The following is a 12,356-nucleotide window of genomic DNA, read 5'->3' on the forward strand; positions in this document are numbered from 1 at the left end:
AAAAGAATTTGAATTCAGGGTTGCTTGACTCCAAACTTGTGTTACCTTGTATGCTCAATACCTGTCTTAATATGGAGCTTCCCCCCAGGAACAGCCTCTGAAACAAGGATGTAAGTGCGAGCAGTTTAGTATTTGGGAGGCAACCCCAGGAACAGTGGAAAAGAAGTAGGAATAGTAAGTGGTGGGAAGAAAACTAACACAGGTGTGTTATCAAGCCAGCTATCCTTGCTAATTCTTCTGGAGGATTCTGGGAGACAGTGTGAACATACCTTAGGATTATCCCAACTTAAAGGATGAGGGAGCTCTTCATCATCTGCTATGGGCTGCTTCCTCACCAAGTTCCCTTCTGTCACTGACTGAGGGCTGTTTCCTGGGGTATTAACTTTGGCATTTCCAGCTTGCCCAGCTCATGGCCTGACCTTGCTTCCTTTGCTCCAGAAAAAAAGTGCTCAGGTAGGAAGCCATAGGATTGGGTTATTGTGAACCCAATACGGATTGGAAAATAGGACAAAGTTTCATAACTTTAAATTTTCCAATTATTACTCGGATATGACACTAAAAATACAGGCAATAAAAAAAGGATAAATTGGAAACTTCATGAAAATAAAACTACATTGAAAGACAGTATCAACAGAGTAAAAGGGTAACCAAAAAAATAGAAAATATTTGCAAATCATGTATCTCAGAGATTAATATCCAAAATATATAGAGAACTAAAATTCAATAACAAAAATACAAACAACTCAATTAAAAATGGGAAAAGGACTTGAATAGACATTTCTTCAAAGAAGTGGCCAATAAGCACATGAAAAGATGTTCAACATCACTAATTATCAGGGAAACAGAAATCAAAATTACAAAGACATACCACCTCACATCCATTAGGAAGGCTACTATAAAAAAAAAACACAACAGAAAATAAAAAGTGTTAAAGAGGATGTGGAGAAATTGAAACACTTGTGCACTGTTGATGGGAATGTAAATTGGTACAGCCATTGTGAAAAAGCATTATGATGGTTCTTCAAAAATTAAAAATAGAATTGCCATATGATCTAGCAATTCTGGCTACATACTCAAGAAAATTGAAAGCAGGGTCTGGAAGAGATTGGTATGTTCCTGTTCATAGTGATTGTCGCACGGCAGCGTAGTGGCTATAGGCGACACGCTGCTGTAGGGGAGCGCCGCAGAGAGCGCAGCGCTCCCTAAAACCTGAGGGAAACCGGTTGGGGCCAGCTAAGGTGGGGGCAGGGCTCTGAAACCCACAGAGCCTATCTTGGGCTTGTCACGGATGAGGGGGATAAAACACAAAATGTCGCAAACACTTCTCTTGTTTGCCAGGAGAGCAGATGGGGGCACTTCCCTCTTACTGAAGGCTGTGGCACATCCCTCTGGTGGGGAAGGCCCTGTTGCCCTTTGTTCCAAGGATTTTATTGAAAATCTTACCATTGGGGTGTGCAACAGCAATGCATATGTTATCCCATTACATCAGTATGGCAAGTTTCACAGTGAATATATGATGCTTTTAACAAGACAAGTCACAGGAGTACACTGATTCATATGGGTGCGAGAGGAGACTAGAATCAACAATAGACTATAGATAAGGGGAAAGTAGAATTAAAGGAGCCTTAAAGATATAGGGTAAAAGGTGTAAATAAAGTAAATGTCTTAACGATACCAGGTCAGGGGTATAAATAAAGCAAATGTCTTAACAAGGTAAGGGGTGTAAATAAAGGTCCTTCGTAGCATGAGCTGGCCAGAGATCTGAGGGAGGAACAGAGCACACTCTAAAGAATTTACTTTTAGGTCTCATTACCCCGGGACCGGCAGATCTGATTTAGGGCTCTTTTTCCTGCACTGTTTCAAGCCTGAGCCAGGTGAGGGGAGGGAGCCACCAAGGGTTAAGGAGACTGCTTCTCGGCTGCAATGAGGACACTGGCCATGTCTAAGCCAAGCTGAGCGGTGCAGGGGGCTTTTTGCCCCTTCTCCGTGTTCTGGTCTGCTGCCAAAATTGGCCAATACCTATCTTAGGTCGTATACCTCAGCACGAGGTAACTTACCCGTCGCTGGCCACTGGCCATCCATGGCAAAGCAGAGAGGTGGCGGGGACAGGCCAAGTTTCCTCAGGAGCCTGCTTTCCCAGGGCCTCCTGATTATTTCCAGCCTTGGGGCCCTCCAGCCTGTCGGCAGGGTTACAGCTCCTGCTCTTGAAACCAGGCCGAGCATTTCCCAACAGTGATAACATTCACAATAGCTAAAATATGGAAGCAACCCAAGTGTACATCAACAGATATATGGATAAACAAACCGTGGCATACAAATACAATGGAATATTAGCCTTAAAAAGGAAGGAAATTTACATGCTACAACATGGATGAAACTTGAAGACAAGTGAAATAAGCCAGTCAAAAAAGGACAAATACTGTAAGTTCCCACTTATATGAGATACTCAGAGTAGTTAAAATAATAGAGACAGAAAGTAGAACCATGGTTGTCAGGCACTGAGGGTTGGTGTGGGGTGGAATGGGAATTATTATTAAATGGGTAGAGTTCGTTTTACAAGAATTAAAGAGTTCTGGAGATGGATAGTGGTGATGTTGCACAACATTATGAATGTACTTAATACCATGGAATTGTACTTAAAAATGGATAAGATGGTAGATTTTATGTTTTGTGTATTTTGCCACAATAAAAAAGTTGGAGGGGGGAAAAGCAGAGCACAAAACAAAACAAACAAAATCAGAAGTTATTATCCTAAAAACAAAAGAGGAAAAAACCCAACAAAGTAAGTTGGGGACATAAAATTCCAAACAGTAGGGAAATGGAACACTAGGCAGCCACTTTGTAATTGTAGATTAATGAGAAACAATGTTGATGAGATAATGACAGAAAACCCTCATGTTACAGTTAAATGTATCATATTGTATTGCTGCAATATATTTATACAAATATACACAGTTGGGAAAAGTCTAGAAGGGAATGCACCAAACTGTTAAGTGGTATTCCCTAGGTAGTGGGATTACATGAGGGATTTTTATTCCCTGCTCATCTATATTTTCTAAAATAAGCATGTATTTTAAAAATCAGTATGTTTTTAAAAATTAACTCAACTAAAAAAATCTGTAATCTCAGGGGAATATATTCAAAACATATTATTGAAGAGGGATGAATAAGGGAGAGGTTTCACAGTCTAATCTAATTCAAAACTAAATTTACCAAATACCCAGTTTCACAAAAGCACTCAGTATGAGTGTGCAATATATTGGTGGACAGAGTTTAGTTTCTGAGTTTTTGTTTTAATTGCAGTTGAGACTTTCAAGAAGTTGTTTTTTCCTATTTAGAAAAATGAAATCAATTGATTTAAAACATTAACCCAAAATTCAATGCCTTAAAAACCAAAGGCTAATTTCCATTAAAGTTTGCGCAGTGTGCCACGGTAAGAATACTGTGTCATTCTTTCACGGTAATTACCTAGACTGGACAATAGACAACTATGCGTGGAAGTAAAACCAGAATCTCAACTTTCAGATAATAAGCACGTTCTGAGCTAAAGGACCACAGTGAATAATTCTGAAATTGCCATCAGAATTACGCAAGGACAGAGAGAACGAGGATTGATTTTTATTGACTATCAACTGGAAAATCATTCAAAATGTCACACAAGACACCGAAGAAAAAGAGCCAAAACCCAAAAGCCCAACGCCATTCTTTCTCAAACCTATCCGCCCTTTAACCGCCTTCCTTTGGCCTTGGAGAGTCCTTGTGGTCACCTCCGACAGTTGAGGCAGTCCGGTGATCCTCCGCCAGAAGCCCTCGCAGCAGGACCGCGAACTCGGGGGCTCCACGGACTGCGCAACCCGGTAGTCCTCAGAGCAGCAGCGGAATCCTTCGTTACGCCCGTGCCTGCCCGGCCCCGGCCCCGGCCCCGGCCCCGGCCCCGGCCCCGGCCCCGGCCCCGCCCCGCCCCGCCGAGCGCCGCTTGGGCCCCGCCCTAGCCCCGCCCTATTTGCACTTTCAAACCTTCCCCCCAACCTTCCGCCAGAGTGAGAAGAGCCGGGAGCCGGGAGAGGGCTATTGCGCAAGTTTATTGCGCCGGGATGGGACGGCTGGAGAGGCCTCAGCGGCGGGCTACAGACCTAGAAGCGCGGCCCTCCGCGGGCTCCTTCCCGGAAGCGGAAGCCCGGGGGGCGGGCCGGGGATGGCTGGGAGTTCACGGCGGTTAATTTTATCGTGAGGTGATCCTTCCTTCGGTCTGGGCTTCTCTGAGACTGCGAGAGATGGTTAGGTCCGGATCTCGACCGGGTCAGGTGAGGGCCGTGGATCTGAGGCATCCACGGTGGGAATGGACGGGGTTCTCCGGCCGGGAGAAGTGCAAAACTGGGGGAAAAAAGTGCGGCAGCATTAGAAATGCTGGGAAAGAGGAGTAGGGGAGACACCTAATCCTAACATCCTAACACAGCCGTTCTGTCCATAGATGTACATTCTGTTTTAATCGTTGTAGTCCTCCAGAGCGCTGGCCTTGTAGGACCCGGACTGGAGTTCAACCCCCGCCGCTGGGTCGGGTGACTTATCCCCTGGCTTCAGTGCATTGCTGCATCAAATCCAGGTTCTCTGCTCTTTCAACTGCCGCTCTTAGCTAATCCTCCGTCACAATTGTTGGTATTTTCCTAGTAGTTAAAAAATAAAGCGTTCTAGTTCGTGTCACTGCCTTTAAAGGCTTACTCGTCTCAAATACACACTCCTAGTTGTAACTAAATGACTCTCTTTTCTACTAAAAATCCGACACTGGAGCACTTCTCTTTCAAGATAAAATCTCAGTTCTTTGGCTTGAAATGTTTTTGATCCAGGCTTGTGTATCTCTTACCAACCGCCGCCCCTAATCCAGTATTACCCAGCACCATTCACATGTTCTCCAGTGTCTTGGCAGTCCCGTGTCCTCTCATGCTAACATGACTTTCCACTCTGTTCAACCGAGAATGCACTCCTATCTTTGGTAGCTACACTTCTCAGGACCTGTCTCAGCTCAAGGTCTACTTGAAGAAGCCTGCCTAACAGTCGCCCATTCCCATTGTTGGGGTGCCCCTTAGCTTTCCTTTTGTGCCCTGTTCTAACCTTTTTCAAACCACTTTTCAGGCTAGAGAAGTCGCTAATCTATCTGCCTTCCTTACTACACAATTTATGTCTACATCTTCAAGGACAGCACCTGACATATAGTAGATTTTCAGGTAATAAATCAACTGTTACACAGACCTGCTACTTAGAGTGATTTTACTCCTCCTTGAATATATCCAGCCTTCCCCCTCAGTTTTGGTCTTCTGTCCTTTATTAACTTACCTATAATGCTGTCTTCCCCATTAATGTAAATCTTACCATTTTTTCAAGACCTGGCTCAAGACTTTATCCTGAGTACTTCCAGACCAGCCTCACCCTTATAGATCTTCATTTTATATCGAACGAGCTCAGAATATGCCCAGTCAGCAAGGGGTAATAACATGGTTTTGTAGTCATAGTCACCTACAGGTTCAAATTCCTGTTCTGCCACTATTATAGTGATAGTAAGCAAAATTCTTTTTATTTTTCTGAGCTTCCTTTATAAAATAGGTATAAATAGGTATAAAATTTTGCCTAAAAAAATTGCGGAGAGTAAATCAAAGAATCTGGTGAAACATCTATCTCACACTTGGCATTAAATGCAACAAAATTTAGGCACCTGCAAAACTTAGTTCACTACCATCTTAATGATGATAATATCAGCTAACATTCAGAACAATGTGGAGGTAGTGCTCTTAAGTGCTTTTATATATTACATCTCATTTCTCATTTAATTTTCACAATAGCCTTAGGAGGTAGATACTGTTATCGACACCATTTTATAGATGAGGAAATTGAGGGATGAAGTGTTCAAATACTGGTAACTTCCCTGCAGTTACACAACTGGTTAGCAGTGCAGACAGGATTCAGACCCACAGAGCTGGTGCTAGAGTCCGTTCTTTTGAATATACTGAGAAAGTGTACAGTTGAACAAATCACCCTTCTGAAATTTAAATTTCCACCTCTTAGGAAACAATATCAGTTCACAGGGTGTGAATTAAGTGGAAATGGAAGGCTTTTTAGTACACTTGAAATCATTACACAAATGTAATTTTATCTTGCACAGGTTAGTAGGAGGTCCGATTCCTAAAAAATGCTTATATTTTTCTCAAATAGCAAAGTAAAAAATGTGGAAGAAAATGAGGTACAACAGTCTGATTGTCTGGTACAGTCAGACAACAGTCTGATTAACAGCACTGTGTTTTGGGGCATTCAGTTTGGAAAGTGGTTTTACAATTTGTAACTAGGGCCATTGAACAACAAATACTATTTCACCAAATAATTAAGCTATTAATCCTGAGTATGAAAAGGCTATTTTTAGTATATGGAAAAGTTTATTTCAGGTTTTTTAATTGCAAAAAGCATAAAGCAAACCAAAGGCATATTATATTACTTGCACTCAAATACTGTGCAATCGTTAAATTTTTGAAAACTATGTTAATGTGGAAAGATTTAAAAGTGAAAACACAAAATTTAAAATTACAACTATCAAGTGATGATGTCTAAGTATGTAATCCATATGAAAAAAAGATTGGAAGCCCCAGATAGGCAAAGAGCATTTCTAGTACCTAAATATTGGTTTCTAAATACCATTGTCCATGAAAAGGAACCACAGGTTCTTGGTGAAATGGTCAACTCCAGGGCTGAGACAGGGAAATCATAAGATGAGCCTGGATACATCACAATAAAAATCTTTTTCACAGCAATGGGAATAATGAACAGAGTGAAAATGCAACTTCTGGCATGGGAAAATATGTATTTGGAAGCCATATATCTATAAAAGTTTAATACCCACAATATGTAAAGGACTTCTACAACTCAAGAGCAAACTAAATAATAACCTGATTTATTTATTTTTTAAAATATTTTATTTATTTTTAGAGAGGGGAAAGGGAAGGAGAAAGAGGGAGAAAAACATCAGTGTATGGCTACTTCACATACACCCCCTACTGGGGACCTGGCCCTCAACCCTGGCATGTGCCCTGACGGAACCGAACCAGCGGCCCATTGGTTAGCAGGCCAGGACTCAATCCACTGAGCCACACCAGCCAGGGCGATAATAACCTGATTTAAAAATGGGCAAAGGACTTGTAAATATTAATTATAGACATACAAATGGCTAAGTGATATGAAAAGATTCTGGTCAGCATCACTAGGCATCAGGGAAATGCAAATCAAAACCACAATGAGATATCACTTTCAACCAGTTAGGATGGCTACTTAAAAACAAAAATGAAATAAGTGTTGGTGAGAATGTGGAGAAATTGGAACACTGGATGCTGTTGGTGGGAATGTAAAAGGGTATAGCTGCTATGAAAAACTGTATGAAAGTTCCTCAAAATATTAATCCCACTTTGGGTATTTATCCAAAAGAATTAAAAACAGAATCTTGGAGAGAGATTTGCATTCCCATGTTCACTACAGCATTATTCACAGTAGCCAAGATGTGGAAACAACTAAATGTCCATTGATGGATGAATAAAGGAAATGTGCTATATACACACAATAAAATATTGTTCAACCTTTAAAAGGTAGGAAATTCTGCCATATGCAACATAGATGAATCTTAAGGATATTACATTCAGTGAAATAAGCCGGTCACAGAAGGGACAAATGTCACATCATTCCGCTTATATAGGGTATTTAAGATAGTCAAGCTCATAGAAGCAGAGAGGGAGTGGGAAATGGGAAGTTGTTATTCAGTGAGTGTAAAGTTTCAGTTTGTAAAACAAGTTCTAGAGATCTTCTATCATGCTATACAACATCATGTTTATAGTTAACAGTACTGTGTTGTTCACTTAAAAATTTGTAAAGAGGATAGATCTCATGTTAAGTGTTTTTACCACAATTAAAAAAAGAAAAAGCTGGAGACCCTTCTTGCAGAAAGTAAAGGATAGCTCAGAAACTAATGGGGATAGGTTAAAAGATACAGGAACCAGTTTGAAAAGACTCATAGTGATAGAATCTGGGACAATTTGGCATCAAAATAAATAATAATAGTGGACATACCAATTGAATAAAATAAGAACCAATGAGTCTATAGTAACAAGTAAATGAAGGACGAAAAGTGTTTTCACTGAAGCCAAGTGCCAATAAATGTAGAAGGAATGACATAACTTAGGAAAATCTCTATTTGGCAAGCAATTAATTAAGGCAGGAATCATTAATGGATGCTCAATGTGTAAATATGGTAATTACGTTGCAGTGTGTTTTTATCCTGGGTAATTTTCTTTGCCTGATTGTAATATAACCTCATGTATGTTTGGAGAAATACCATGTATAATACAGTTATGCCACACAGTGCATTTTTTTTTATTATTTTGAAAGATAATTGTGGTAGTTGTTTTAGACTTAGCAGCCCCATGGTTAGTATTTTTATTATGGTCTGCCTGGGACACTAACATCGATATACAAAAGAGAAAGACCTCAAGTGTCTGCCAGGACCAGCAGAGTGGAATCTTATTCCTGCAACATTGGTTCTCACTGCTGGCTTCTTGACTCCATCAAATTCTGTTATCTCAAGGAAAGAAAGATATGTCTCAACTCAACTTTTTCAATATATTCTCAGTACCATTCTTCGGAGGGAGTACATATTCAAACAAATAATAGAACATTATGTAACTCCAGAAAGTTTAGTTGCTGCTCAGAGTTATCTTGGGATGAAATATGTAAACATGTCAAGAAAAATCATAACTGTAACTGCCAACAGTGACTACACCTGAATGGTGAAATGAGGGAGTGAGTAGGGAATTTAACCATGTCTTTTAAAAATTATATTTTAATAAAGATAATATATCTTGTATGATGTTATTAAGCTATAAAAAGTTATACCATGAAAATCTCCCTTCTTGCTCTCTCCCCCTCAGATTCTCAGTTTCCCTCTCCTAGGCAACTGCAGTTGTTTCCTGTGAAACTCTCAAGAGACTGGATGCATGTAAAAGCAAATGCATATTTTTTCTACACAAAAGTAGCACACTTACATACTTTTATGTAAATAAATTTTACAATAAATTTTTTACTTTTAAAATAAAATTTTAATAAAAACAGTATACGACTTTAAAAAAAGAAAAATTGAGAGAATGAGATATAGATACAGAGGAAATGGTGTGTGCTGGTCTTGTCAGGTATTATAAAGAATGTGGATAAATAGAGTCAGAGTTATGGACTCTGTCCTATATCTTGAATTACGTGTTTTGAGGAATTTGGGGAATGTAGGACATGTTCAGGGATTGAATATAGTCCAATTTACTGTAGTAAGTACTTCTGGTTAAAATGGTATCTCAACTTCATTTTCAACTCCAATAGACTTAAGGAACAAATACATATATGTTGCTTGCTTGACATTATATAGAACAAATCATGAGTTCGGTTGTAATTGTGAGTTATTAGACTACGTCACATTTATTAAAAATTAGTATCATGGCACATTCATAAAATGGAATAGTATTCACCATTAAAAAGATAGGAAACCTTGCTATGTGCTACAATATGGATGAACCTTGAAATGGGCTAAATGAAATAAGTCAGTCACAAAAGGACACAAATACTGTATGATTCCACTTATATGAGCTTCCTACAGTAGCCAAAAGCATAGAGACAGAAAGTAGAAGAGTATTTTCCAGGGGCTGAAGGGAGGAAGGGATGGGAAGTTAATGTTTAATGGGTATAGAATTTCAGTTGGGAAGATGAACAAGTTGTGGAGATGAATGAAGGCAATGGTTGCACAACAGTGTGAATGTATTTAATGCCATAGAACTATACACTAAGAAATGGCAAATATGGTAAATTTTATGTTTTACCACAGTAAAAAAGGAAACAATGAGTAATATTTCAAGTTTTGTCAAGACAGCATACTAAAAGTATAATAGGAAAATATTTGTGTACCTACTATAATATAATACATTATTTTGTAGGTGTTATCTTCAGGAAAGCACACTGCACCTGCTAAATTAACAAATGGAAAGAAGTCGTAAGTACTTAAAGAAGATTACAATTTCAGGAAATCTCAAGAGATTTTTCAGGTCTTTGGGCTGGACTAAATTTAGCCAACCCTAGAAAATTAGATGGGACTCTACCTTCACAAAACTCTGGGGAGGAACTTTCTATATCTACCCATGTTGATCATTTTAGCATTCAACAGTCTTTACAATCTTCAAGTGCTATATAAATCTGTGTTATACATGTTTGGACAAGTTTTCTTATCTAACATTTGCTAGAAAGAAAATGACTACTTAAAATATATTTTGGAAAAAGTATATTACTGTAAAACTGTTCAATTTATTTTCTAGGACTCATTTAAGAAAGATATCGCGTTTTAATGCAGGTTCTGGTTATCACATCCATTCTGATTCAGAAAGTCAGGTAAGATTAAATGGAATCAATATAATGTACACTATTTTAATTGGTCTTCAGGAAAAAGCCAAGAGGCGGAAATAAAAATTCAAGGGTAAAATATTTCATTGCCCTAAGGAAGTATGAATGCTTTTGCTTTAAAATGTTTTCTACCAATATTAAATTGTTCCTAAAAATTTTTTTTAACCTATGCACTTAGTTTTTTGTTCCCCTGCATTGAAATTTTATGTGCACATTTCTAAATGACTTTCTCCTTACAGACTGAAACTGTTCAGGGGCTTGATGGTTGTGCTTCTTTGCTGCAGAACATTTTGAGAAATGAAGATTCAGGTTTTATTTTTTAAATGCTTCTTTGCCGATCACCTTTTCTTAAGTAGTTCTTTTAATGCTTATGAATTTTTGTTTTAATTTTTAATAGGTTCAGAAATAGCATATTCAGAAAACAGATATAATCCTAGACCTTTAGAAGGCAAAAAGTATGGATCCAAAAAGAAAGGATGTGAAAAACATACTGTTCCTTCATTAGTCCGGAAAGAAATTTGTAAGTATTTTTTGACTTATTTAAATATAATACTTAAATGTGAGGATTTTGATACATTTATCAGAAATATGCAATTGGTCTTTCATTTTAATAATATATTGGTTATTCAGGTGTGCGTGTACTTATGCCTCTATTTATTTAATCAGCTTCTAATTGCTGTTACTTTGTTGACTAACACATTCCCAAGAACAACAGTAGAAAAGTGACCGAGCTTTGTAGGAGAAAAGGTTAAAACCTTGAATGACATTCAGGAGGTATGTTGAGTTGTCTTTGTTCTCCCTGCCAGTTGTTTCCATAGATAATTACAAATTGGTTGGGTCATTATTTTTAAGTTGTTGTGTATGTATATATCTTGGTAAGTTTGGTAGCTCAACTTGTTGAGCTGCACAATTAGAATACATGGTGTGTAAGAAGGTAAAATTCCAAGTTGGATAGACACAAAGGGACAGAGGGCCTGCTACTGACTACTGATTGATGGTAAATGTAGCCAAGGATATTTTACACCCTCACAGTTAACTTGCCAACTTAATTAACTGTAATAATTCTACACACAGGTAGAATAAGCAAGGTTTGCTTATGTTGTCCTTTGGAGACCTATAGAACAAGATAGTCCAAAATGGAGATGAAAATTTCCACAATGGGAACTTGGATGGACAAGAATGAGGACTAGCTTCTTCCACAGCTTAGGTGGGCCAAAAACATTAGCTGGTGCATGTTGAGATTCAGCTGAAGCAAGCGATGAAGTTTAGAAAATCATCTATGGCAGTAGCCCTGGTTATTATCAAATCAGGATCCAGACAGAGGCTAAGAAAATGAGGGTAGAGCATTCATAAGACTAGAGATTGATTTTCTGTGTGGTCCCTGAGTTAGAGAACTAAGGCAGAGGCCAGCTTCAGTTAGCCTTACATTATCTTGACCTCAGGATGGTAGTCACTAACCACATATAGCCATTGAGCACTTGCAGTATGGCTAGTACAACCAAGGAGCTGAATTGAAAGTGTTGTTTAATTTCAATTAATTTAAACTTGGAAGTGGTTACTTGATCCAGTCATTAGAAAACATTTAGGTATGTTTGGAGTAACACAGGTACTTGAATCTACTTTTTCAACTGTAAATTTTATTAAATCTAAATACAGATCGGGTATTTCTGATGAAAATTTAGCATTCAGATTGAGATGTGCTTTTTTGAGATGTGATAAAATGCATATTAGGTTTAGAAGATTTAATGCAAAAAATAAATAACATTTAAAGTTAATTACATGTTGAAATGTTAATATTTTGGCTATACTGATTTGAATAAAACATGAAAATTAATGCTGCCTATTTTTACTTTTTTAATATAGCTACTGGAAAATTTTATATTGCATACATGCAA

At 38.3% G+C, this 12,356-nt stretch overlaps 1 protein-coding gene across 1 annotated transcript in view; it reads left to right on the plus strand.

The window, feature by feature from the left end:
* The first annotated feature begins 4,208 nt into the window (after nt 1-4,208).
* CCDC14 (coiled-coil domain containing 14) overlaps nt 4,209-12,356 on the plus strand; it is a 53,096-nt gene continuing 44,948 nt past the window's right edge. The window contains exons 1-5 of the mRNA XM_054575199.1: nt 4,209-4,304; nt 10,002-10,057; nt 10,377-10,449; nt 10,701-10,770; nt 10,859-10,981. Of these exons, the coding sequence (XP_054431174.1) occupies nt 4,275-4,304; nt 10,002-10,057; nt 10,377-10,449; nt 10,701-10,770; nt 10,859-10,981 (352 nt within the window). The 5' untranslated portion in view covers nt 4,209-4,274. The remainder of the gene's footprint in view (nt 4,305-10,001; nt 10,058-10,376; nt 10,450-10,700; nt 10,771-10,858; nt 10,982-12,356) is intronic.

The sequence above is a fragment of the Pteronotus mesoamericanus genome, unplaced genomic scaffold (genome assembly GCF_021234165.1).
Source record: "Pteronotus mesoamericanus isolate MK-2021 breed Mesoamerican mustached bat unplaced genomic scaffold, CSHL_Meso_final contig_27, whole genome shotgun sequence".
Taxonomy (NCBI): Eukaryota; Metazoa; Chordata; class Mammalia; order Chiroptera; family Mormoopidae; genus Pteronotus; species Pteronotus mesoamericanus.